Raw genomic sequence first — 22,500 nt, forward strand, 5'->3', positions numbered from 1 at the left:
AGCTCATCCCTATTCATTTTAAGTGTATAATGTATATACACGGCGTCTATTTAGGAGGCCAAACCTGTTGTTAAGAAGCTGATTCTTCAGGAAATGTCAACATTTTATTATTTCCTCCCTGCCCTTTTGCAGCAATTATGGCTTTGCTGCTGCACAACCTTTCTCGTGGTGATTTTGGCACCACCCCATCTTCTTGGCCTGACCTGGCCTTTCACATTTAGTAACTGCGATACAACTGTTGCTTCACTTGGAGTCTTCTAAACTCTTCCATCGAGAAAACACACACTCAACTCTTTAGTTCCTGTTTGCTCTTATTACCTTTGACCAGCAGATGGCGATGTTTACTTGCATTGACTTCTGCATCCCCTTAGACCTCCTTCTCACATCCATGTCTCTAGTATGTGTGATGTCCATTTTCACACGTACCGGAGACACTGACACATGTAGATGCATTAAAATCAATGGGCTTGTGCACATGTTGCGGACGGGGACTGGGCCGCTGCAGGGGCTGCTCGAATTCGGGTTCATTACTGTGGCTCGAGTGGTGGCTGGACCCAGGCGCGCATGGCCGTCCGTCCTCACAACCGTAGGAAGTGACTATTTACAGGGGATGGTTTTGTCGGTGACGCCACCCATGGGTTGCGGTGAGAGTTGGTCGCACCGCCGCTGCCTGTTGATGGGGCGCCCGGGGCTGATGGAGCCGGGCAGCAGGATGGAATCCCCTCCACAAGTAGGGGAGGTGTAGTCCCGGGGCCCAGGTTAACGGGAGCAATGGCTGCTGGAGGTGACGTGCCGGGTTGGACTGGGGGTAAATGGTGTGTGCAATTCTTTGAACTGTGAGTACAAGTCCAGTGGTAAACCAAATTGCCAGTGACCGGTCGCTTCCGGCGGGTGTATTCGGGTCCCACACTTGGGTGTAGCAAATAGGGGTCCCTTCCTCCTGCCCTCAGTGTTTGTGTCTTCACTGGGACAACTCCGCTTGGAACGGGGAAGTCCACTCCCGGTACTGTGTATGTTGGGAGCTGTGGCCCGCGAAATCTGACCCTTGGGATTTTTGTGGGTTCTGACGGACACCCTATCCCGCACGTTGGGCTGCCGTTTCGCTCTCTGGTCTTCTGTGGAACAAGGCCTGTAACCTTGTCCCCGGCTGGTCAATTAACAAGAGGGGCTTACAACCTTCCTCGTCCTAGGGTCCAAGTACCCCGACTGTGCACGGCCTCCGTCCCGGATCCCGTTGTCGGCACCGGCAGGCTACAACCCTGCCTCGGTCCACTCCAGGTCTCCCGCAACCGGATCTCCGTCGACTGTGGTCCTGTTCACTGTCTGCCACCTAGTCCGGTAGTCCAGGGGCCCCAACCCCTGACTCCACTGCACTTCCACATTCCTCCACCGTCAACTGTCAGAACTCAACTGTCTGAGCTTGTCTGTTGTGTTCCTGCCCCTGAAACCTCAGGACCCCTAGGTGGGCGCTCCCATCTGCCTGGTTCCGCCCACTGGTGTCCCTATTGTCATGAGAGGGTGACTAGGCTTTACTGGCTGTGTGGAGTACCCGGGCGTGGGTTTTTGTGTTGGTATGCCAAGGAGGATGGAGCTTTGTACCAGAGAGATTTGTACAACCTCTGTGACTACCTGGTTTTAACAGGCCGTCACACACACATCCGTGTTTTGACACAGAGCATGTGTCTGTGTGGCGCACACACATGTCCTTGTGCTCCACATGGCGACATGTTTGTTTTCTGCTGGCAACACTGATGTCACACGGACCGCACACTGATGTGATCCATGTAACATGTACCTGAGGAAAAACTTGTCACTGAGAAACAAATAGATTTTTATACTTGCCTGTCTCTGGCGCTGCTGTTGCTTCCAGGTCCGCTCATTATGCCTTATGAATATTTACGGCATTGACTGTGGACCTGGAAGCAGCACCTGAGACAGGTAAGTATATAATTTCATGCGGTCCATGTGCCATCCGAATGTCACACGGTGAGCTCACAGAACACACACGTACAGACATGCATACCTAAACCACTGACCATGCAAAACGTTCATTTTTTTTTTTTTTTGCATGGACATGTAAAAGGGGCTTAACACATACACAAAAGAAGCTAGTTCAGCTATGCTGTTGGAGGTGTATCAGCCAATACGGTGTTGACTGATTCCAGAAACTACCAGCAGGATTGTGAATGCTGCTCTGGAGGATAATACAGAGTCTAAATCAGAAAAATTACAAGAAGAGCAGGAATTTCTCTGTACCGCCCCGCGGGCTCGGCTGCGACCACCGAGCCGCTCAAATCTGTGCTTGTACAGTGGGTGGTGGCTCGAGCTCCTCACGGACCCGGGGTTCACTTCGCTCTGCAAGGGGGGTTGGCGCTACACACAGGGACGTGACTGGGAGTTCCACGGCCGGGGCCGCGGTGGTTTGGTTTGGGATGTAAGTTCGTGACGCCACCCACGGGTTGTGGTGAATAGATGGCCTCCCGGGGACGGTGTTGCGCAGCTTGGTGTTGACCCCTCCGTGGGTAGGGGAGTGATGGTCCCGGGAGCCCGAGGGAGGTGCGGAGGCGAGAGAGCGGGTGCGGGCATATGCTGGTGCGGTGCGTGGCCCGAAGGCACTGGTGTACTCACTATGTCACAATACACGGGAGTCTCTGGTAAACCAAATGGGATGATGAACGGGGCCCGCAGCCGGCTGCAGCTTCTCCCGGTATAGGTTGGTGGTTTCCGCCTTTCTCCTGCACCTTGTTATATGAATGTTTGACTCCTATGCCTAAGCAACGGTAGTCCGCTCCCCGGCTTGCTGGTTGTCGGAAGAGCCCTGTTTGCCCGCAGACGCTGGCCCTTTGGGTCTCTATGCCTTGGCGGTGGCTTTACCCTGTATGGTTGGGCTGTTGTCTTCTAACGGGTCTTGTGTGGGATAGGTCCTAAAGTCCAGTCCTCAATCAGTTGATTTGACTCAGCCCTGTCGGTTCAGGGCTTGGTACTGGGTCTGAGTGCCCTTCCTGGTGCTCCGGTTTCCAATTGGCTCCCCGGTTCGGTACCGGCGGGCCACCGCCCGACCCCAGTCTCTAGGTTCCACCGGCTGTAATCCCAGCTCCTGCAGGCGGCCACCACCGTCTGCCTCCTTGCCAAAGGTGACTGGGCTCCGACCCAGACACCTGAGTAGACTCTTGGCAGGCCTGGTCACAGGTCTGCCCTTGAACTCGTCCTTCCTCCTTCACTGTCGACTACTTTCTACACTGCACTAGAACTCGTGTCTTTTTCCCGCCTCTAGGTCTGTGAACTCCTCAGTGGGTGGAGCCAACCACCTGGCTCTGCCCCCCCTGCTGTGGACATCAAATTTGGAGGGTGGTGACAAGGGTTTCTTGGTTGGCTGCTGTCACCTTTTCAGGGAGGGGGTGTGTGTGCATGGGACTACCTGGGACGACCTGACTAGTCCAGGGCGTCACACCTCCATGTCTGTCTGTGTTGTGTATTGTGAGACATCATAGCAGCGATTCTCCTAGAACTGAAAATAAGAGGTAAAACCCGGCAGAGATAAATATGGTGAAAAATACGGGGTACAAACTATTTAATGGCCAGAAATAATGTTATTTCTCATGTTCGAATAGAGGTCAACTAAAATGTGAAATGCCGGAATTACTTTAACTGGAAAGAACTTGCATTAATGAAATTATCCCTTTGATACTTTGTTCTGCTAGGACTATTACTGTCCATGTGCCTGTCACATAGTGTTTGGCTCAAAAGTCGCCAAGTTTGATGGCGGTATCAGAGTCTGTAGTGTGAACAGCGCCAGACACTTCACACTGGTTTTTCTGGGGCTTCTGAGTTGCTCAAGCAGGCCCAGGTGTTGACCAGCTGTGTGACTACTGGTTACCTTTAGGATCACACGTTATGAGAAACCTATCACCGCTTCTTCCCACCTTTTTAAGATGGTGGAAACTGATGTCCTATGCAGACTATAGCTTTAAGTGATACCTGTTCATGTGCTGTTGTGATCCAGTTGCTGGTTAGGTGTGTTGTAGGAATTCTCTTCTCTTCTGTTTATTCCCTCCCTGCTCTTCTTTTTTTTCCTCATAATCACGTGTTGTCTAATACCTCTGTGTGTGATTAGAGTTTGGTTTCCCCGTTTGTGTGGGTTTAAACACTCCTATCTTGGCCCTCCGCTGGGGTGAGGGAGAGGGGGTATTAGAGTAGGCTAGGAGCAAGGCTAGGTTGGCGGTCCAGACCTCTTCACCATCAGAAGTACCTCTGGGATAAGGGACAGCTAGGGCCCCCTAGCCTGAGGTCAAGTGTAGGATCCCTGGTCCCTTTTTATTATCCCCTTATACTTGACAGTACCCTAAAATATAACTTTTCAAAAGAATGATCCAACTATGTAATTTGTATGAGGGCTTTTCAAATCTTCTTCCCCCAAAAAAAGAAGAAAACATTGGGTCAAGGAGGTAAGAATTGGGCAGTTGACTCTCGGATGCCTAATCTCTTTTGATGAATCTCACCTATATAGCAGTTTTCTTCCTTCCTGGCCTCATGGAGAGCGGTAGGTCTTTAGAAGCTGCTTCTCCAGCCCCTCCCTCTCTCTGGTGAAGATGGGAGAAGAGAGGATGCAGAGCACACATCAGGGGAGGGCGCCCTCTGCTGGAGCCTGTGCACCGCAGGAGCAGCAAATCAAGGTGAATTTCTGCTCTCTCCAGCGCTCCATCTGCTTTCTGACAGCTGGCGCCCTGTGCGACCGCACCAGTTGCACATGGCTAAAGCCGGCCATGGAAGAAGGAAACTACTTTCTGCCCGCTTTGTACTTCATTTAAATCGAGCATGCATGTGTCTGAGTGGTTGATGAACATTATGGCCAGCCTCAGTCACCAGGGCTTCTGTGTATTTTTGGTGTACCGGTAGTAGTCTTCCAAAAAGGTGTACCCTTAATGCAAACTACAGGTGAGTTCTTCACCTTTTGCCTTATGGGTTAGTCATCTACTCGGCTCCTGATCTGTATCATCCTACAGATTTATGGGCCGATCTGGTATTACACCAGGTCTTTTTAAACCTTGTGAAAACCGAAACTTGAGTTATACAAGAAGGATGTGGTTTTATTAGCCTTGTAAATTAAGGAAAATCTTGATCGCAATCTGATGCTCGGGATCACACCGGATATGCGACTTGGCACATTGTGCTGCATTGTCCTCACATGGCAGATCTACACTAGATTATGATGCTTAGTGCAGTTTGTGGTTTCTATGCTCAGTGCAGTTTGTGGTTTCTATGCTCAGTGCAGTTTGTGGTTTCTATGCTCAGTGCAGTTTGTGGTTTCTTTTTCTTTTTTTTTTTTTTTTTTTGCATAAATCCTAATAAAAAAAGTCCGTGGAGCCTCTATTAGAAGTCTCAACACGGAAAATAGCCAGATATCCCTCTGGGAAGGACCTAGCCAAGGAGTGGCTCCTCTTAGGTGACCACCATAACCACCATATTAAGTGGCCCTTTTAGTCACTATCCAGCTCTTGACGAATTTAAAGATAACCCGAAACAGCTGTCTGTGGATGGATACCTGGCCTTCGTATTTCCCTTGTCGTATCTTTAAACTCATCAACAGCTGGATATTGACTAAAAGGGCCACTTAATATGGTGGTTATGGTGGTCTCCTAAAAAGAGCCACTCCTTGGCTAGGTCCTTCCCTGAGGGATATCTGGCTATTTTCCGTGTCGAGACTCTGAACAGAGGCTCCACGGACCTTTTTGATTTGCATACTTCCCAGGGGGCAATGCACCTAGGATTTCACTGTGTTGAGCGCCTTCTCTGGCTGCCGGCAGTGTTTTCTCTGTGTGGTCTCCCCGAGATCAGTGATTGTTTTGTTTTGCATAAATCATAAAATTTTAATTCTCATTCATGAGATCTATTGAGCCCCCAATCTGCTTAACAATGCCCCAAGACACAGCCAGAAATGCCCATTTTGGGCTAATTTTTGCAAGAACAGCCACTCAGACTCAGGGTGGTTAAAGGGTTATGTTTTTTATGTGGACAAACACAACCTGTCCCCTGTTGTCAGCCTTGAGAGGCCAACTATCCTTGCCTTCAGTGGGAGTCCTATTTATCCGGTGAGCATGGTCCACATTATTTTCACATATACTGCCGATGATGATTATTGGGGTCATTTAAACTGTTGACCACTGTCAATATGCATTTGATTTTGATTATATTTTTGTTTTTCTATTTGTTATACTTGTGGGACCACTGTCCTCTTGGGGACTAGAAAACACATGCTTTGTTTTTCTGTTTGTTTTTGTTACTTTTGTTGTACATCAGTGGCGCCTCTGTACCGCCCCCAGCAGCGGTCGAACCGCTTGGATCTGGGTCTCGCTACTCATGGCTTGGGGTCACGCATAATTGTAGAAGGGGAGTTATTTACAGGGAATTAGATAGTTCGTGAAGCTACCCGTGGTGTGCAGTAATTGGGAGTACCACCGCTTCCGTTGGGAGTACCCGGGGTGATGTAGTGGGGGCCGCCAGATGACGTTTTCCCTCCACGGGTAGGGGTAGGCCCCGGGACTCTTGATGGTGATGCAGGGACGCAGTGCAGGGGTTAGTCGGGTACTTACTCAGCTGACAACGGGGTAAACCAAGTCTCTGGCTGCCATTGCCTCTCGAGGAGAGCTCGTCCGGGTCCCGTCCCCTGCAGCACTACCAGTGGTCCGTAACCTGCCTCCTGGCACTAAGTTTTACATTGTGCGTTGTGGCCCGGTAGCTTGTAGCTTTCCGGGCCCCACTCCCCACTATGGCTAAGTGAAGGAGCCTGCTCTCAGCAGCTCACGCTTGGGATTTCAGTGGGCCGCTTGCTAGGAAAGCTATATCCCCCTCGTTGCGCTAGTGCCCCTGATCTCTGAGCTGGGTGCGAACAGTCCATAAAGGCCCTGCCCTCCGCAGGTTAATTGCCGGGTCGCCTGAAGCTTCTGCCCGACCTAGGGTCCGTGTACCCCGACGTGCCTTTTGGTCCCGGACTGGTGAAAGGACCAGACTGCTGACCATCCTCCTTAACGGGTTCCAGGCACCTAGCCTCAATCCCCTTCGACCGGGGGTCCGACTCTTCTTGGTCCAGACCACCGTCTGCGATCTAGTTTACTTCTCCCCTGGGAGCTCCAACTCCCAGCTTCCTCACAGCTCCTCACAGCTCGAGAGTCCCTACCAAACTGACTGACCTTCACACCTCCCTGTCTGACCCCTAGGTGGGCGGCCCTATTCCTGCTTAAGCAGCCCACTGGTGTGCCTGACAGGGTGTGGTGCAAAGTGTTTCTAGGATTTGTGAATGCTGGTGGAGGCAGTACTGCAGGACAGAGACACAGAACCATGGGGGCTTGAGTCCTGCACTAAGAGCGTGCAGAACCCTGTGACGACCCGAATAGTCCAGGGCGTCACATTTGTTTTGTTACTTTTGTTGTACATCAGTGGCATCTCTTCGTGGGCTATGTCCTTCCTTTTTTTTTTTTTTTTTTTTTTTTTTTTTTATTCTTCTAAACATATGGCCAATGTCTATCTTGTTCAGCTCTATCTGTAACCCAGAGGGCCTTTTTGGTTACCTACTCATCTAATTATAGGTTTTTAATAACTTTTTTTTTAATTAAAGGTTATATTTCAGCCTCTTATTTTGCTTTTTTCATTCACTATTTGATAAGTGGCTCATTTTCCGATTGCTGCTATACATAACAATCATTACTGCATCATTTCCTCTATCTCCAGTCCTGTGCAAAATACCAGGACACTGTTAGTCTTTTTGGACCAATTCATCATATGTGTATTTATTGAGGTTTTTTCGTGTCAAATTTTTCACAATGGCGTATGAATTTTGCACAAAATAAAAAAAATGTTCTTTATTTTTCTCTTTCAATAGATTTTGCAACCTTTTAAGCACAAAAAAAGGCCACATGTTTCAGTGAAATGTTGCAAAATTTGTGCAAAGAAAGATATATGTGACGCCCTGGCCTATTTTTCTATTAGGTCGACACGGGGTATTGTGCAATCTGCCCTTCTGCACAGTATCCACCCTCGGTTATGGGTCCCTGTTCTTTGGTGTTGCTAAGATCAGAGCCAGTCAAAACCCTAGGAACACTTTGCACCACACCCACCAGACACACCATTTGGGGGGGCCTGAAGGGAATAGGGCCGCCCACATGGGGGGGTTGATACGGGAAAGTGAAAAAGTGAAAGGAGTTGTGCGGTGACTCTCAAGGAGAGAGGTCACGGGAGTGTGGTTGGAGGACAGGAGCAGGGCTCCTTGAGACTACTAGGTAGCAGACGTTAGTCTGGGCCTGGTAGGAGCTGGAACCCCGGTCGCAGGGGATCGAGTCAAGGGACACAGATTGCCAAGGAGGGCAGCCGGCTTCCTTGAGCCATCTCCGGGCAGGTGCCAGGGCACGACTGGGTACGTGGACCCTAGACCGGGAAGTAGCTTCAAGCGTCCTGGTAATTTACCCAACGGGGGTGAAGTCTTGAAGATTCATCCCTCACCCGCTCCAAAATTGGGGGTACTAGCGCAACGAGGGGATAGGACTTTTCCCAAAACACACTCCACCAAATCCCAAGCGTGAACCCTGAGAGCAAGCTCACATCGTTAGCCATACGGGTGAGCGGGACCCGATTAGTTCCATACTATAGGGTCCAACAGAGAGAAGGTGCCACGGAAAAGGCCACAGGCTAACAAGCAACACCAAGGGCACGGATCCACGCGTGCTCCCTCCTTGCTGCAGTGGTGCTCAGAATTCTGGTTTACAAGCTGTCGGTGTCAGTATTCTTGGACTGAGTGAGTACGCAGAAAACCCCCTTTCCTTCTCTCCGCGGCACCCCCTGCACCACCACCGGGCCCCGGGGCACAACCCCCTATCCACGGAGGGGTTAAGCACCTTGTTGCCTCACCACCGCCACCGGGCTCCCCAACAGCAGCGGTGGTACTCCGTATTACCACGCACCATGGGTGGCGTCACCAACTTCAAACTCCCCTGTACATACTCCCCTTCTTAAATTCGAGTGTCCGCGTGAAGCCCCGGGTCCGGAGACCCCTCGAGCCACTGCGGTTCCGGATCCGAGCGGCTCGGCCGCTGACACGGGGCGGTACATATATAAAATCAGTCTGTGGGTGGCTGGAGCACATTTCAGCAAAAAAATTGTGACTTTGCAAATGATGAAATGGCTAGAAAAATCTGGAAAACCCCAAACCCATCCACGCTGATAAATTGTCACAAGGTGACTGTTAAGATAGAGACAGACGGCGGCTCCTAAACTGTCCCTCATGCTAAGGGACCCTAGGCTATCCCTAATCTCAAGGTTACTTCTGGAGGTGGAGATGCCAGAGTCCCGTTCCTTGCTATGCTCCTGGCCAGTAGTACTCTGATAACTCCCTCCCCCCAAGAAAGGATGGGACAGGAGTGTGATAGACAACCGATAAAGAGAGACCAGGGAAAACCAATACACTGCAAACACACAGGAATAGACAGACTCTGGAGTAAAGCAAGAGCAGGAAGGTAACAACAAAAAGACAAGGGTTAATGTCACGACCGCATTCAGGAACAATTATAACAATCACCAAATAGTCTGGATCACAACACCTCACCACACCAGCTATGATAAACTATAGGTGGAAGGCTCCAGCTAGCATATATAGGAGGGAAGCCGATGTGACTGGCTTCCCCACAACATGTGATCAAAGGAGACTAACAAGCAGACTAGCAGAGATTTAACGCTGGCTAGCTTGCCTATGAATTACCACTCTGCAGGTTGACGTCCGAGTCGGCCTGCGTTAATCACAAACACCAGAGAAGTTATCAGGTGGAGTGTCAGAATCTGTTGTCTGAACAGAACTCGTCACCGCCATGACAGTTGGTGAAGTTTGTAAAAATCTGTTTGACACAAACCTTTTACAAAAAAAGGAGAGGAGGGTCAAACACATAAAACAAGGACTTTAAACAAAGCGAAAACTGAAGTAATAAAAGCTCAAATTGTGGAGGAGGAGCAAAAAACTGCTAAAATTAGGCAAACCACAGAAGTGCAATAATGAATTGTGACCTTTTAGGTTTTTAGGCTGGGGTTATGCTACAAGGGTCAAATGGCAAAGATTGTTGTGTACCACCGCAACATGAAGTTGTTTTTGTTTTTTTTTGTTTTTTTTTATTTAAACCATAACTTTTTATTAGTAATTAATGTCAGATGTTGCATAATGAGGACACATTGCCATTCTTAGGGTGCCTAGACTGCAAGTTGCAAAAGTCCAGAACCAGATGGATTTTTTGTGACTTGCTTGTTGTGGTTCACAATGCGGCTCTATTCCCCTGCAATGTAGCGGCCGCACAGAGCGATCATGTGCACCATGAGGAGCTCTGCACCGGGATCCCGGACACCGCTGGAATGGAGCCGGCCGCGGACGTGAATATAGTCTTTATTATTTTACCCGGGGGAAACATGGAAGTGTACCGCCCTGCGGCCTCTGCTACGGCCACCGAGCCGCTCGGATCCGTGCTCGTGTGCTGGGGTTGGTGGCTCGAGCCTCTCACGGACCCGGGGGTCACATCGCTGTGAAAGGGGGCGTAGTGGCGGTGCACGCAGGGGTTTAGTGGAATAGGTAATGTTCGTGACGCCATCCATGGGTTGTGGTGAATTTCTATGGTGGACACCACCGCTGCGGTGAAGGTGGGGGGCTCCCGGGAGCCGTGTAGCGGCGCAGCTTGGTGTTAACCCCTCCGTGGGTAGGGGCAGTGTGTCCCGGGGCCCGGTAGTGAGGTTGCAGGGCGCAGGGTTGCGGTGCGGTGCCTGATGGCACTGTTGTACTCACGATTAAATCACACAGAGTCACCGGTAAACAAAGTTCAGTGAAGATCGGTGCCCACAGCCGGCTGCGTGAGTCCCCAGTAAGGGTGGTGATGTCACCTTTCTCCTGCACCTCTAATTGTGTATTTGACTCCTATGCTTCAGCAACGGTAGTCCGCTCCCCGACTTTTAGATGCCGGAGGAGCCCCTGTTGCCCGCAGGCGCCGGCCCGTTGGATCTCTGGCCTCTGGCGGTGGCTCTTCAGGAATCGGTGGGCTTTTGCCGTCAATCGGGACTTTGGGCGGGAATGAACCCCTGAGGTCCAGACTGCAATCAGTAAATTTGACTACACCTAGTAGCTTCTAGGCTAGTTCGGGGTCTGAGTACCCTGCCTGGTGCTCCGGTAAACAAGTTAGCTCCCCGGTTTGGGTCCTTCAGGCCACCACCCAGTCATGGTCCCTACGGTTCCACAGTTCTGTCGTCCCGGACTCCTGCAGACGGCCAACACCATCTACTTGCCTGACTGATCGGGGGGTCCTAGGCTCCAACCCAGGCCCCTCACAGAACTGTCGTCCTCACTCCTCTCTCTTCCTCTCCCTGAACTCGACCCGACTCGACTCCTTGTATTTCCTGCCTCAGGCCAGCAGACTCCTCGGAGGGCGTGCCTATCCGCCTAGCTCCGCCCACCTGGTGTGCATGTCTGACTCTGAGGGAGGCAATCAGGTCTTTGTTGACTGATGGTACCTTACTGGGGTGGGGGTGTGGTGTGTGTAGTGACCTGTGACCCCTGGTGATCCAGGGCGTCACAGAAGCAGAAGGGGTTGACCTAGTGGTGGAAAACCCCTTTAAGTTCTGTGCATTTATTAAGGAGTCTGTGCTTCTGGAGACTAATTTTATTTTCCTTCCTTTTCTGATTTCAGAATGTAACTGGCAAGTGAAAGCGAACGACCGCAATTTTTATGACCAACCAGAATTCAAGAAGAAGACCTTCCTTTGTTTTAAGAAAAGCAAGTACTCGGTGGGTAGCAAATGTCTGGGATTGCAAGGGATGCTTGTATTATGTGCACTGGTGGACACAGACAGAAGAGGCCCCTGACCAAGGGCAATATATGGGCCCTTTGCAGTCCAATAAGGGCCGCTTTACACGCAACGACATCGCTAACGACATCTCGTTGGGGTAACGGCCTCGTTAGCAACGTTGTTGCATGTGAAACGCAGGAACGACCGTTAACTATCAAAATTACTTACCTGATCGATCGTTGACACGTCGTTCCTTTCCCGACTATCGTTGCTGTTGTATTACGCAGGTTGTTTGTCGTTCTTGCGGCAGCACACATCGCTATGTGTGACATCGCAGGAACGAGGAACATCACCGTACCTGCGGCCTCCGGCAATGCGGAAGGAAGAATGTAGGCGGGATGTTACGTCCCGCTCGTCTCCGCCCCTCCGCTTATATTGGATGGCCGCTTAGTGACGCCGAACTTGCCGCCCCCTTAGAAAGGAGGCGGTTCATCGGCCACAGTGACATTGTTAGGCAGGTAAGTAGTGTGACGGGTGTAAGCGATGTTGTGCGCCACGGGCAGCGATTATGCCCGTGACGCACAACCGATGGGGGCGTGTACGCTCGCTAGCGATATCAATACCAAAGTGGCCTTAACTCCTCATATTGTACAATTCCTTCTGCTTTGGAGCTGGAATGGGCCTCCTTACCTCTTAAGCTCCTGCGCAAGTGCACATGTTGCACCACTGATATGTCCGCCCCTCATTATGTGTGACATCGATTGGGACCCGGCGGTAACTGAAACCTCCATAGATGTGGATCCTGGGTAGCTCCAGAAGTTGCATACACTACATTTATAGTATTATATAATTCCTACATAATTAAGGGGCATGTACATGGTTGGAGTTAGTGAAATATTTATACATTTTGGATATTCCTCTCCAGAAACTCGAGTGCAAGTTTATATCTATTCGAAAACCTATGAAGAGGGCTGGTTCTGCAGCAAGGACGTAGATTATTGAATGCCCAATTCTGGAAATTAGGAGTGTCTTAATTTTTGCAACCTCTTGATGTGCACCATGTGAGGCTTTTGCCTCAGGCAGCTTTATTCCTGAGTTAAAAGGAACCTGTCACCACTTTTTTGCCGTATAAGCTGCGGCCACCACCAGTGAGCCCTTACAGTGCCTACAAGTAGTTTTCAACCCCCTGCAGATTTAGCAGGTTTGATAAGATGCAAATAAGTTAGAGCCTGCAAACGTCAAACAAGAGCAGGATTTATTAATAGATGCATACATCTTACAAACCAACAAGTTATGTTGCTCAGTTAAATTTTAATAAATTTTCAACATAAAAGTGTGGGTCAATTATTATTCAACCCCTAGGTTTAATATTTTGTGGAATAACCCTTGTTTGCAATTACAGCTAATAATCGTCTTTTATAAGACCTGACCAGGCCGGCACAGGTCTCTGGAGTTATCTTGGCCCACTCCTACATGCAGATCTTCTCCAAGTTATCTAGGTTCTTTGGGTGTCTCATGTGGACTTTAATCTTGAGCTCCTTCCACAAGTTTTCAATTGGGTTAAGGTCAGGAGACTTACTAGGCCACTGCAACACCTTGATTTTTTCCCTCTTGAACCAGGCCTTGGTTTTCTTGGCTGTGTGCTTTGGGTCGTTGTCTTGTTGGAAGATGAAATGATGACCCATCTTAAGATCCTTGATGGAGGAGCGGAGGTTCTTGGCCAAAATCTCCAGGTAGGCCGTGCTATCCATCTTCCCATGGATGCGGACCAGATGGCCAGGCCCCTTGGCTGAGAAACAGCCCCACAGCATGATGCTGCCACCACCATGCTTGACTGTAGGGATGGTATTCTTGGGGTCGTATGCAGTGCCATCCAGTCTCCAAACGTCACGTGTGTGGTTGGCACCAAAGATCTCGATCTTGGTCTCATCAGACCAGAGAACCTTGAACCAGTCTGTCTCAGAGTCCTCCAAGTGATCATGAGCAAACTGTAGACGAGCCTTGACATGACGCTTTGAAAGTAAAGGTACCTTACGGGCTCGTCTGGAACGGAGACCATTGCGGTGGAGTACGTTACTTATGGTATTGACTGAAACCAATGTCCCCACTGCCATGAGATCTTCCCGGAGCTCCTTCCTTGTTGTCCTTGGGTTAGCCTTGACTCTTCGGACAAGCCTGGCCTCGGCACGGGTGGAAACTTTCAAAAAGGCTGTCCAGGCCGTGGAAGGCTAAAAGTAGTTCCATAAGCCTTCCACTTCCGGATGATGCTCCCAACAGTGGAGACAGGTAGGCCCAACTCCTTGGAAAGGGTTTTGTATTCCTTGCCAGCCTTGTGACCCTCCACGATCTTGTCTCTGATGGCCTTGGAATGCTCCTTTTGTCTTTCCCATGTTGACCAAGTATGAGTGCTGTTCACAAGTTTGGGGAGGGTCTTAATTAGTCAGAAAAGGCTGGAAAAAGAGATAATTAATCCAAACATGTGAAGCTCATTGTTCTTTGTGCCTGAAATACTTCTTAATACTTTAGGGGAAACAAACAGAATTCTGGTGGATTGAGGGGTTGAATAATAAACCCTCTGAATAAACTTTTCACAATTTAAAAAAAAAAAATAAAAAAAGAAATAACATTCTTTTTTGCTGCAGTGCATTTCACACTTCCAAGCTGATCTACAGTCCAAATGTCACAATGCCAAGTTAATTCCGAATGTGTAAACCTGCTAAATCTGCAGGGGGTTGAATACTACTTGTAGGCACTGTATATACAGCATTCTAACATGCTGTATATAAGAGCCCCGGCCGCTGTGAGAACATAAAAAACACTTTATAATACCTGATGGTCGCTCGGTTGGCCAGATGGGCGTCTCCGTTGTCCGGTGCCGGCGCCTCCTCTTTCGGCCATTTTCGGCCTTCTTCTGACTTCTGTGTACATGACGTGTCCTACGTAATCCAAACTCGCCGGTCCTGCGCAGGCGCACTACAATACTTTTGATCTGCCCTGCTCAGGACCTGAATGCAGGCGAGTGTGTATGACGTCGGACGCGCCATGCACCGTGGCTAGAGAAGATGGAGGACGAAGATGGACAAAAGAGGCGGCGCCGGGACCGGACAACGGAGACGCTCATCTGGCCAACCGAGCAACCGTTAGGTAAGTATTATAAAGTGGTTTTTTTATGTTCTCACAGCGGCCTGCGCTCTTATATACAGAATTCTAACATTCTGTATATAAGAGTCCACTGGTGGTGGTGGCCGCAGCTTATACGCCAAAAAAGTGGTGACAGGTTCCCTATAAGGTGGAAAGGAAGCTTTTAAAAGCAATCTTGCACCTTACAGCCCTAATTTTACATTAGAGTGTGGTATATTTTCAGCTTTTGTTTTAGAAGCCAAGTAGACCAGGACCAAATCTTACAACTTGTTTTTTTGAAGTTTATCAATAATGACATTTAAAAAAAACAAAAAGTTTTTGCAAAGTTTTAACTTTTTGTAATATACTCCATTACCTTATCGTGCTTTTTTGTCTCAGACTCCATGTGGAAAGGGCTGTTTTAGCTGCCTAGTACTTGCACTTGGGAGGTGCTGTTTTGAAATGCAGACCTATCAAATAGTCCTAGTCCTGTATGTGTCTGTCTGTCTGTCTGTCTGTCTGTCTGTCTGTCTGTCTGTCTGTCTGTCTGTCTGTCTGTCTGTCTGTCTGTCTGTCTGTCTGTCTGTCTGTCTGTCTGTCTGTCTGTCTGTCTGTCTGTCTGCTCCTCTTCCTGATCTTTCAAGGGGAACAAACATAGACCTGCAGTTTGTAACAGCTACTTTTAAGTGCATGAACTAGGCAGTCAAAACAGCACCATGAAAAAAAGGCAAGATAAGATAATAGACTGTATAACAAAAAAAATAATATGCAATGTTAATTTACAAAGACCAATCTATAATTTAAAAAAAAAAAGTGTAGTTACTATTAAATCATTTAGAGGTTCCCATCATGTCAGTAAATCATTGAGATGGAGAACACTCTTATGGGTCTGTATTCTGACCTGGACTGTATAGGCTACTTGTAAAGTTATATGGAAATCACCATCCAGAAACAAAAATATGTAATGTTTCGGTCAAATAGATTTTCTTCAGATGAATTGTACCCTGAAAACTATATACAATAGGAGTGGATGCCCAGGCAAATGAGCACCATTCACCTGGGTATCCACCTGTCACAGGTGTGTCACGGGTGACAGACAGTCAAGTGGTTTCTGGCAATAGGAGGTCACAGCATTTGGCTGCGCAGAATGCTCCCGGACTTTCCATTGTTCCTGCTGTCAGTATTCATTGGTATAGTTATTTAAACAGGAGAACATTTAGGGAAACTCATGGTATAGGTAGCTTTCCTGCTGGATTGACTCTTCCCCTTTTAGGACCCAGCAGGAGCTCGCCTTACATCCAGCTGCTGACTATCCATATTCTCTTTGTGCTTAAATACTCTCATCTTCCCTAGACTTCTGTTGGTGATATTCATTTAATTCCAGCTCTGGTTGCAAGCAGGTGGCTTGTACTCATATGTGGTATCATTGTTGAAAGCTTTGCTGAACGCCTGCCAGAGTTATCTGTGGATAAGTAGTTCATACTTTTCCCCCTGTGTGTCCTCCTTGTGTCTTTTCTAGTGTTCAGTGAGGTTGACGTAGAGCTCATCCGACCCATTCCCTATTTAGGGTCCAGCACTAGGTACAACTTGGGTCAGGTATCAGGTACCGAGCCAATCTTGGGTGATGAGGAAACCCAGGGACCAGCGGTAGGTTTGGTCAGGGGTCACCATCTTCCCCCTTCGCTAGACACAGGGCTTACCTTCCCTTACCTTTCGTCGCTCGCTTTGTGCTTCCCTGTACCTAGCGTGACACCACCCCTATTCTATCAGAATTTTATTATAATTTTATAATTATATTATTATTTATTAGGTTTCCTGTGCAATCCATCTGAAGAAGGTCTTGTTGACCTAAACGTTACGCATTTTTGTTTCTGGATTGTGATTTCCATTAAAAACAATATTTCTTGTGAATTAAGGAGTATAGTATATTTCCCAGATAGATAGATAGGTAGATATATATATATATATATATATATATATATATATATATATATATATATATATATATATATATATATATATATATATATATATATATATATATATATATATATATATATATATATATATATATATATATATATATATATATATATATATACATATATACATATATACACACACAGATACGTACATACATACACACATATATATATATATATATTTATATGTATTCCCTATATATATAATATGTGTGAAGCCCCACAGGTGTACTGTCGGTGCATTACCTTCAGGGACTCCACTCGGCTGGATCTTGTCACTGGTAGGAGATCTTCTATTTGTCGTGACGCCACTCTCAGTATTGCGGTCAGTGGGGACCGCCACTGCAGGTTGAGGGACGCCTGGGGCTGATGGTAAGTGCAGTTAGTTGGAATAGCCTCCTGAGAGTGAGGCAAGCCCCAGGGCCCTGTGTAGGTGCGTAGTACCACAAGGCGCAGAATAACTCCACACACGCAGGATGTCTTTCAGGGGTTTTACTCACTTCAGGTGGCAGGGTGAGTAACCCGGGCGTAGCTGGGATGAACCAGGCGGGAACCAGGTATCCTTCAGGCTGACTTCTGATGGTGACTACCAACTCGCCTTCCTTAGCCCTTGGTGGTTTGGGGTAACCCCGACTTTTAGTCCCTATGGGGGTCACCCAGGGAAGTTGCTGAAGCCTCTCTCCCCTTCGTTTGCCGTTTGCTTGTTGCCTGGGCCAGATCACTCCAGCTGCTTGCCTCCTGTGAACTGTGGGCCCTAACTGTGGCTACGTGGCTGCGGCTTTTAGGTGTTGTGGTGTGGGCTTTGAGGGCCCCACACCGGCAGGTTTAGCAGGGAAAGGTGGATCTATCCCCGCTCCGGGATCTGCCGCCCGTTTGGGCCTGGTACTCCCTAGCAGTCTCCTTACTTCCCACTCTGTGCTCTCTCTCTAGCTGGAGATGGGTTTCGGGTAGCACTCCTAGGTGACCGTTCTCCCCCGTCGGTAGCCACTGCGCGGGCGCTGTCAGACTGCAACAGCCCCAGGGGTAGGGGTCAGCTCCTCTCGGAGCTCCCTGGACTCTGCACTGCACTGAACCGGCTCACTGCTCCTCCTCTCCTGTTCTTGCCTACGCCACCTAGCAACCAGGCTCTCTTACCACACCCCTTGAGAGGAGATGGAGGCTTTTGGCCCCCTCCACTATTCCAGTGGAGGTGAAGGCTTTTCCCCCTCCTGGGATCCCCAGGGGTCCTCTCATAGGTACATGTGTGAGACCTGATCACTATGCGCCTGTGTTCCACACCCCGGTCAGCCTTCTGGATTACCTGTATTGTACTGTCCCCAGCATGGGTGCAGTACTCAGTGGTGCCTGACCAGGTCAGGGGCGCCACATATGTATACATATATATATGGCCATAGACTTTGCAAATTTTCATGGGGTGTTAATAACCTGGGCGTCTAGGTACTGTAAGATTGGGTTCTTTAGTGATACTGGTAGCACAATAACCATTATTTTGGGATTAGGAGTCCAGTGGGAGGATTTACTAGTGATTGACAATGCAGAGATTACTCTCATAGATTAGGATTTAGGACCAAAAACTGGATTTTTTCCTGGAGTAGGAATTAAGATTAGAAAATTAAAAATTATACAGGATATTTGCCCACAAAGCTGAATATTGATGTCCTCTATATTATGCTGTCCTCACATCAAACTGCATGTTCCCTTTAAACCCTTTGTTTGGAGAAGCCATATAATGCATCCAGTTGTTACAATGTATCAATGATTTGTAAACATTCTATTCCGTTTAATCACATTATTTTGATGCAAACATGTGTTTTTCTATACAGGGAAATTCCATCAAGACCTACAAGTATAACCCGATCACCTTCCTGCCATTGAACCTGTTTGAGCAATTCAAGCGAGCGGCCAATGCTTACTTCCTCGTCCTCCTCATCCTCCAGGTAATACCGTCACACCTTCTGACGCTGGGATTTATTTGTACACCGACCTGACACCTCAGCATCCTCATCCACCGTCATGGAAGGTGACAATGAACGTCTCATCTGCATAATGCGAACACACAACCTGAAAATCAGACAGAGGGAAGATGTAATTCATGCACTAGAGGGTGAATCATCAGCACTGTAACGCAATATCACTGGGCGGAGGCGCTGTAAATTCCTGCCGTGTGATGGGACATTGGGAAACAATGTCATATTTGCTGTTCTTCCTGTTGTGAATGCAAAATTTGTAACCCTGCCCCACCTATCATGGTGCCTTATGTGGCCGAGGAGCCCACCAGGATCTGTGACTGAATCTAGTGCATCCCCCTAAATTACTCCATAACCCCAAGGCTTTTTTTTTTTTTTTTTTAAATCCTCAATATCGCAGCCTTTTTAGGGACAATTTGAAGTTAGTCATATTACTGGTCACTATCCTTTATTATAATATTCTTCGATTTGTAAAATATATATTTTTTTCTTTTACCTTTTCACTACAGTCAATTCCAGAAATATCCACGGTCTCTTGGTCAACGACACTCATCCCACTACTGCTGGTCCTGGGCATCACTGCCATCAAAGATCTTGTGGATGACATTGTAAGTAGATGACAGATTCATTCTTTGGGGTCTCAAGGAGGAAGAAGACGAACTCTGGTGCCACCTATTGGTGGTAGCAATCCTAAAAGTGAAAGTTGGAGGGTCACTTTGACTTCTAGGATTGCAACCCCCAATAGGTGGCACCAGAGTTCGTCTTCTTCTTGAAGAAACAATTTGAATATTTCCCAGAGGAGCACTGCAGCTAGAAGTCTCCTCACTGGCATGCTGGAATGGTGTGTCAGTCTCTGTAAGGAGAACAGCTTCCCCTTTAGACTACATTTTAGCCTCTTATACAGCCAGATCAGATCTCATACTTTGCACTGACAAGGGCCAACCATCCCGAAACACCATGTCTGCAAATTTAGGTTCTGATCTGGTATAAATCCTATTTGCAGACTCGGTGTTTTGGGATTGTTGTCCCCTTGTCAGTGCAAAGTATGAGATCTGATTTGGCTGTATGAGAAGCTAAGATGTAGTCTAAAGGGGAAGCTCTGACACACCATTTCAGCATGCCAGTGAGGAGACTTATAGCTGCAATGCTCCTCTAGGAAATATTTAAATTGTTTCTTCAAGGAGGAAGAAGACGGACTCTGGTGCCACCTATTAGATGTAGCAATCCTAGAAGTCAAAGTGATCCTTCAACTTTGACTTCTAGGATTGCTACCTCCAATAGGTAGCAACAGAGTTCGTCTTCTTGGTCCCTGAAGAGACTATCTGAATATTTTCCAGAGGAGCATTGCAGCTTTATGTGTGACACTAAGTCTCCTCACTGGCATGCTGGAATGGTGTCAGTCTCTGTAAGGAGAACCGCTTCCCCTTTAGACATTTTGGGGTGGGATGCTTGAGCCGAGCAGTGTAATATGGAGGCTGTTTTCATAAATGGGTATCTAGTTCTTTCTTCAGTACAGAGCAGATTTTGGTGTCTGGTAGTGAACGGTATATATGGGTTTTATAGCAATTTAGTAGCACAAAAAAAGGGTGAAACTCAGTGTTTGTGCTTCACCTGTACTTGGCATATGGCCAAGAATGCAAGGAGTTTTCACAAATGTTTGTGTTTGCCTCATAATCAAAAGCTATAACCCCAAACCATGGCAGTTCATGAGAGGTTCTTTGCCACCATCAAAGAGGCATATGATGGGTCTGATCTATTATGAGATGTCTGAAAGCAAGGAGACCTCTACCGATCTAAAACTGACTAGCACCTCCTTACCGAAAAAGCAAGTGTGAACAGGTGCAAGCTGCTATGACTGCATAATACACAGATAAAGAATGAATAAATATATACAAACAAAATAACACAGATGCCTCTGTGAGTACGAAAATGTCTGCAAACATGGACTATATGACATTTATACTATATTATTGCTATATACAATATGCTTATAAAATTAAGGACTTTGTGCCCCACATTAGCCTGTTCACCTGTGACTCGAGCTCTGTTTCTCTCAATTTCTGTGTTTCTCTCTGTTTTCTCTGTGTCTCTCTCTCGATCTGTGTGTCTCTCTCTCTCTCTCGATCTGTGTGTCTCTCTCTCTCTCTCTCTCTCTCTCTCGATCTCTCTCTCTGTGTCTCTCTCTCTCTCTCTCTCTCTCTCTCGATCTCTCGATCTGTGTGTCTCTCTCTCTCTCTCTCTCTCGATCTGTGTGTCTCTCTCTCTCTCTCTCTCGATCTGTGTGTGTCTCTCTCTCTCTCTCTCTCTCGATCTGTGTGTCTCTCTCTCTCTCTCTCTCTCTCGATCTGTGTGTCTCTCTCTCTCTCTCTCGATCTGTGTGTCTCTCTCTCTCTCTCTCGATCTGTGTGTCTCTCTCTCTCTCTCTCGATCTGTGTGTCTCTCTCTCTCTTGATCTGTGTGTCTCTCTCTCTTTCTCTCGATCTGTGTGTGTGTCTCTCTCGATCTGTGTGTGTGTCTCTCTCGATCTGTGTGTGTGTGTGTCTCTCTCGATCTGTGTGTGTGTGTGTCTCTCTCGATCTGTGTGTGTGTGTGTCTCTCTCGATCTGTGTGTGTGTGTGTCTCTCTCGATCTGTGTGTGTGTGTGTCTCTCTCGATCTGTGTGTGTGTCTCTCTCGATCTGTGTGTGTGTCTCTCTCGATCTGTGTGTGTGTCTCTCTCGATCTGTGTGTGTGTCTCTCTCGATCTGTGTGTGTCTCTCTCGATCTGTGTGTGTGTCTCTCTCGATCTGTGTGTGTGTCTCTCTCGATCTGTGTGTGTGTGTGTCTCTCTCGATCTGTGTGTGTGTGTGTCTCTCTCGATCTGTGTGTGTGTGTGTCTCTCTCGATCTGTGTGTGTGTGTGTCTCTCTCGATCTGTGTGTGTGTGTGTCTCTCTCGATCTGTGTGTGTGTGTCTCTCTCGATCTGTGTGTGTGTGTCTCTCTCGATCTGTGTGTGTGTGTGTCTCTCGATCTGTGTGTGTGTGTGTCTCTCGATCTGTGTGTGTGTCTCTCGATCTGTGTGTGTGTCTCTCGATCTGTGTGTGTGTGTCTCTCGATCTGTGTGTGTGTCTCTCGATCTGTGTGTGTGTCTCTCGATCTGTGTGTGTGTCTCTCGATCTGTGTGTGTGTCTCTCGATCTGTGTGTGTGTGTCTCTCGATCTGTGTGTGTGTGTGTGTCTCGATCTGTGTGTGTGTGTCTCTCTCTCTCGATATATCTGTGTTTCTTTCTTGATCTTTCCAACTCCCTCCCAAAAGAAAAATAAAAGCAACACTTTCAAGCAAAAAGGGTAGCCTTTCTCAAGCCTGCATCTGTCTGTCCTCCCCATCTATGTACTTATATTTGTCTCTGCTCCCTACCATAGGCTCGTCATAAAATGGATAACGAGATCAACAATCGACCCAGTGAAGTTATAGAAGATGGAAGGTGAGGGCTTTGCAGAAAATTTAAAAGGGAAGTTATGATCAGAAAATCATTTTATAGTTGAAATCGAGGGGTTTTTTTTTTTGTTTGTTTTTTTTTGCTTTACTCCACATTTTCGGGTTTTTGTGGTTTTCCCCATTCTTGGCAATATTTTTTTCCATGACAATCTG

At 47.8% G+C, this 22,500-nt stretch overlaps 1 protein-coding gene and 1 long non-coding RNA gene across 2 annotated transcripts in view; one reads left to right on the forward strand and one right to left on the reverse strand.

The window, feature by feature from the left end:
- The window catches only part of LOC142256418 (phospholipid-transporting ATPase IC-like), a 112,286-nt gene that overhangs the window by 49,949 nt on the left and 39,837 nt on the right, over nucleotides 1-22,500 (forward strand). The window contains exons 3-6 of the mRNA XM_075328101.1: nucleotides 11,703-11,800; nucleotides 18,728-18,841; nucleotides 19,381-19,479; nucleotides 22,272-22,333. Coding sequence (XP_075184216.1) covers nucleotides 11,703-11,800; nucleotides 18,728-18,841; nucleotides 19,381-19,479; nucleotides 22,272-22,333 — 373 coding nt within the window. The remainder of the gene's footprint in view (nucleotides 1-11,702; nucleotides 11,801-18,727; nucleotides 18,842-19,380; nucleotides 19,480-22,271; nucleotides 22,334-22,500) is intronic.
- LOC142256428 (uncharacterized) overlaps nucleotides 1-22,500 on the reverse strand; it is a 104,316-nt gene that overhangs the window by 34,346 nt on the left and 47,470 nt on the right. Inside the window, exon 3 of the long non-coding RNA XR_012727524.1 lies at nucleotides 18,818-18,965. This is a non-coding gene — a long non-coding RNA (uncharacterized LOC142256428). The remainder of the gene's footprint in view (nucleotides 1-18,817; nucleotides 18,966-22,500) is intronic.

Source organism: Anomaloglossus baeobatrachus, chromosome 1 (genome assembly GCF_048569485.1).
Source record: "Anomaloglossus baeobatrachus isolate aAnoBae1 chromosome 1, aAnoBae1.hap1, whole genome shotgun sequence".
Classification (NCBI taxonomy): domain Eukaryota; kingdom Metazoa; phylum Chordata; class Amphibia; order Anura; family Aromobatidae; genus Anomaloglossus; species Anomaloglossus baeobatrachus.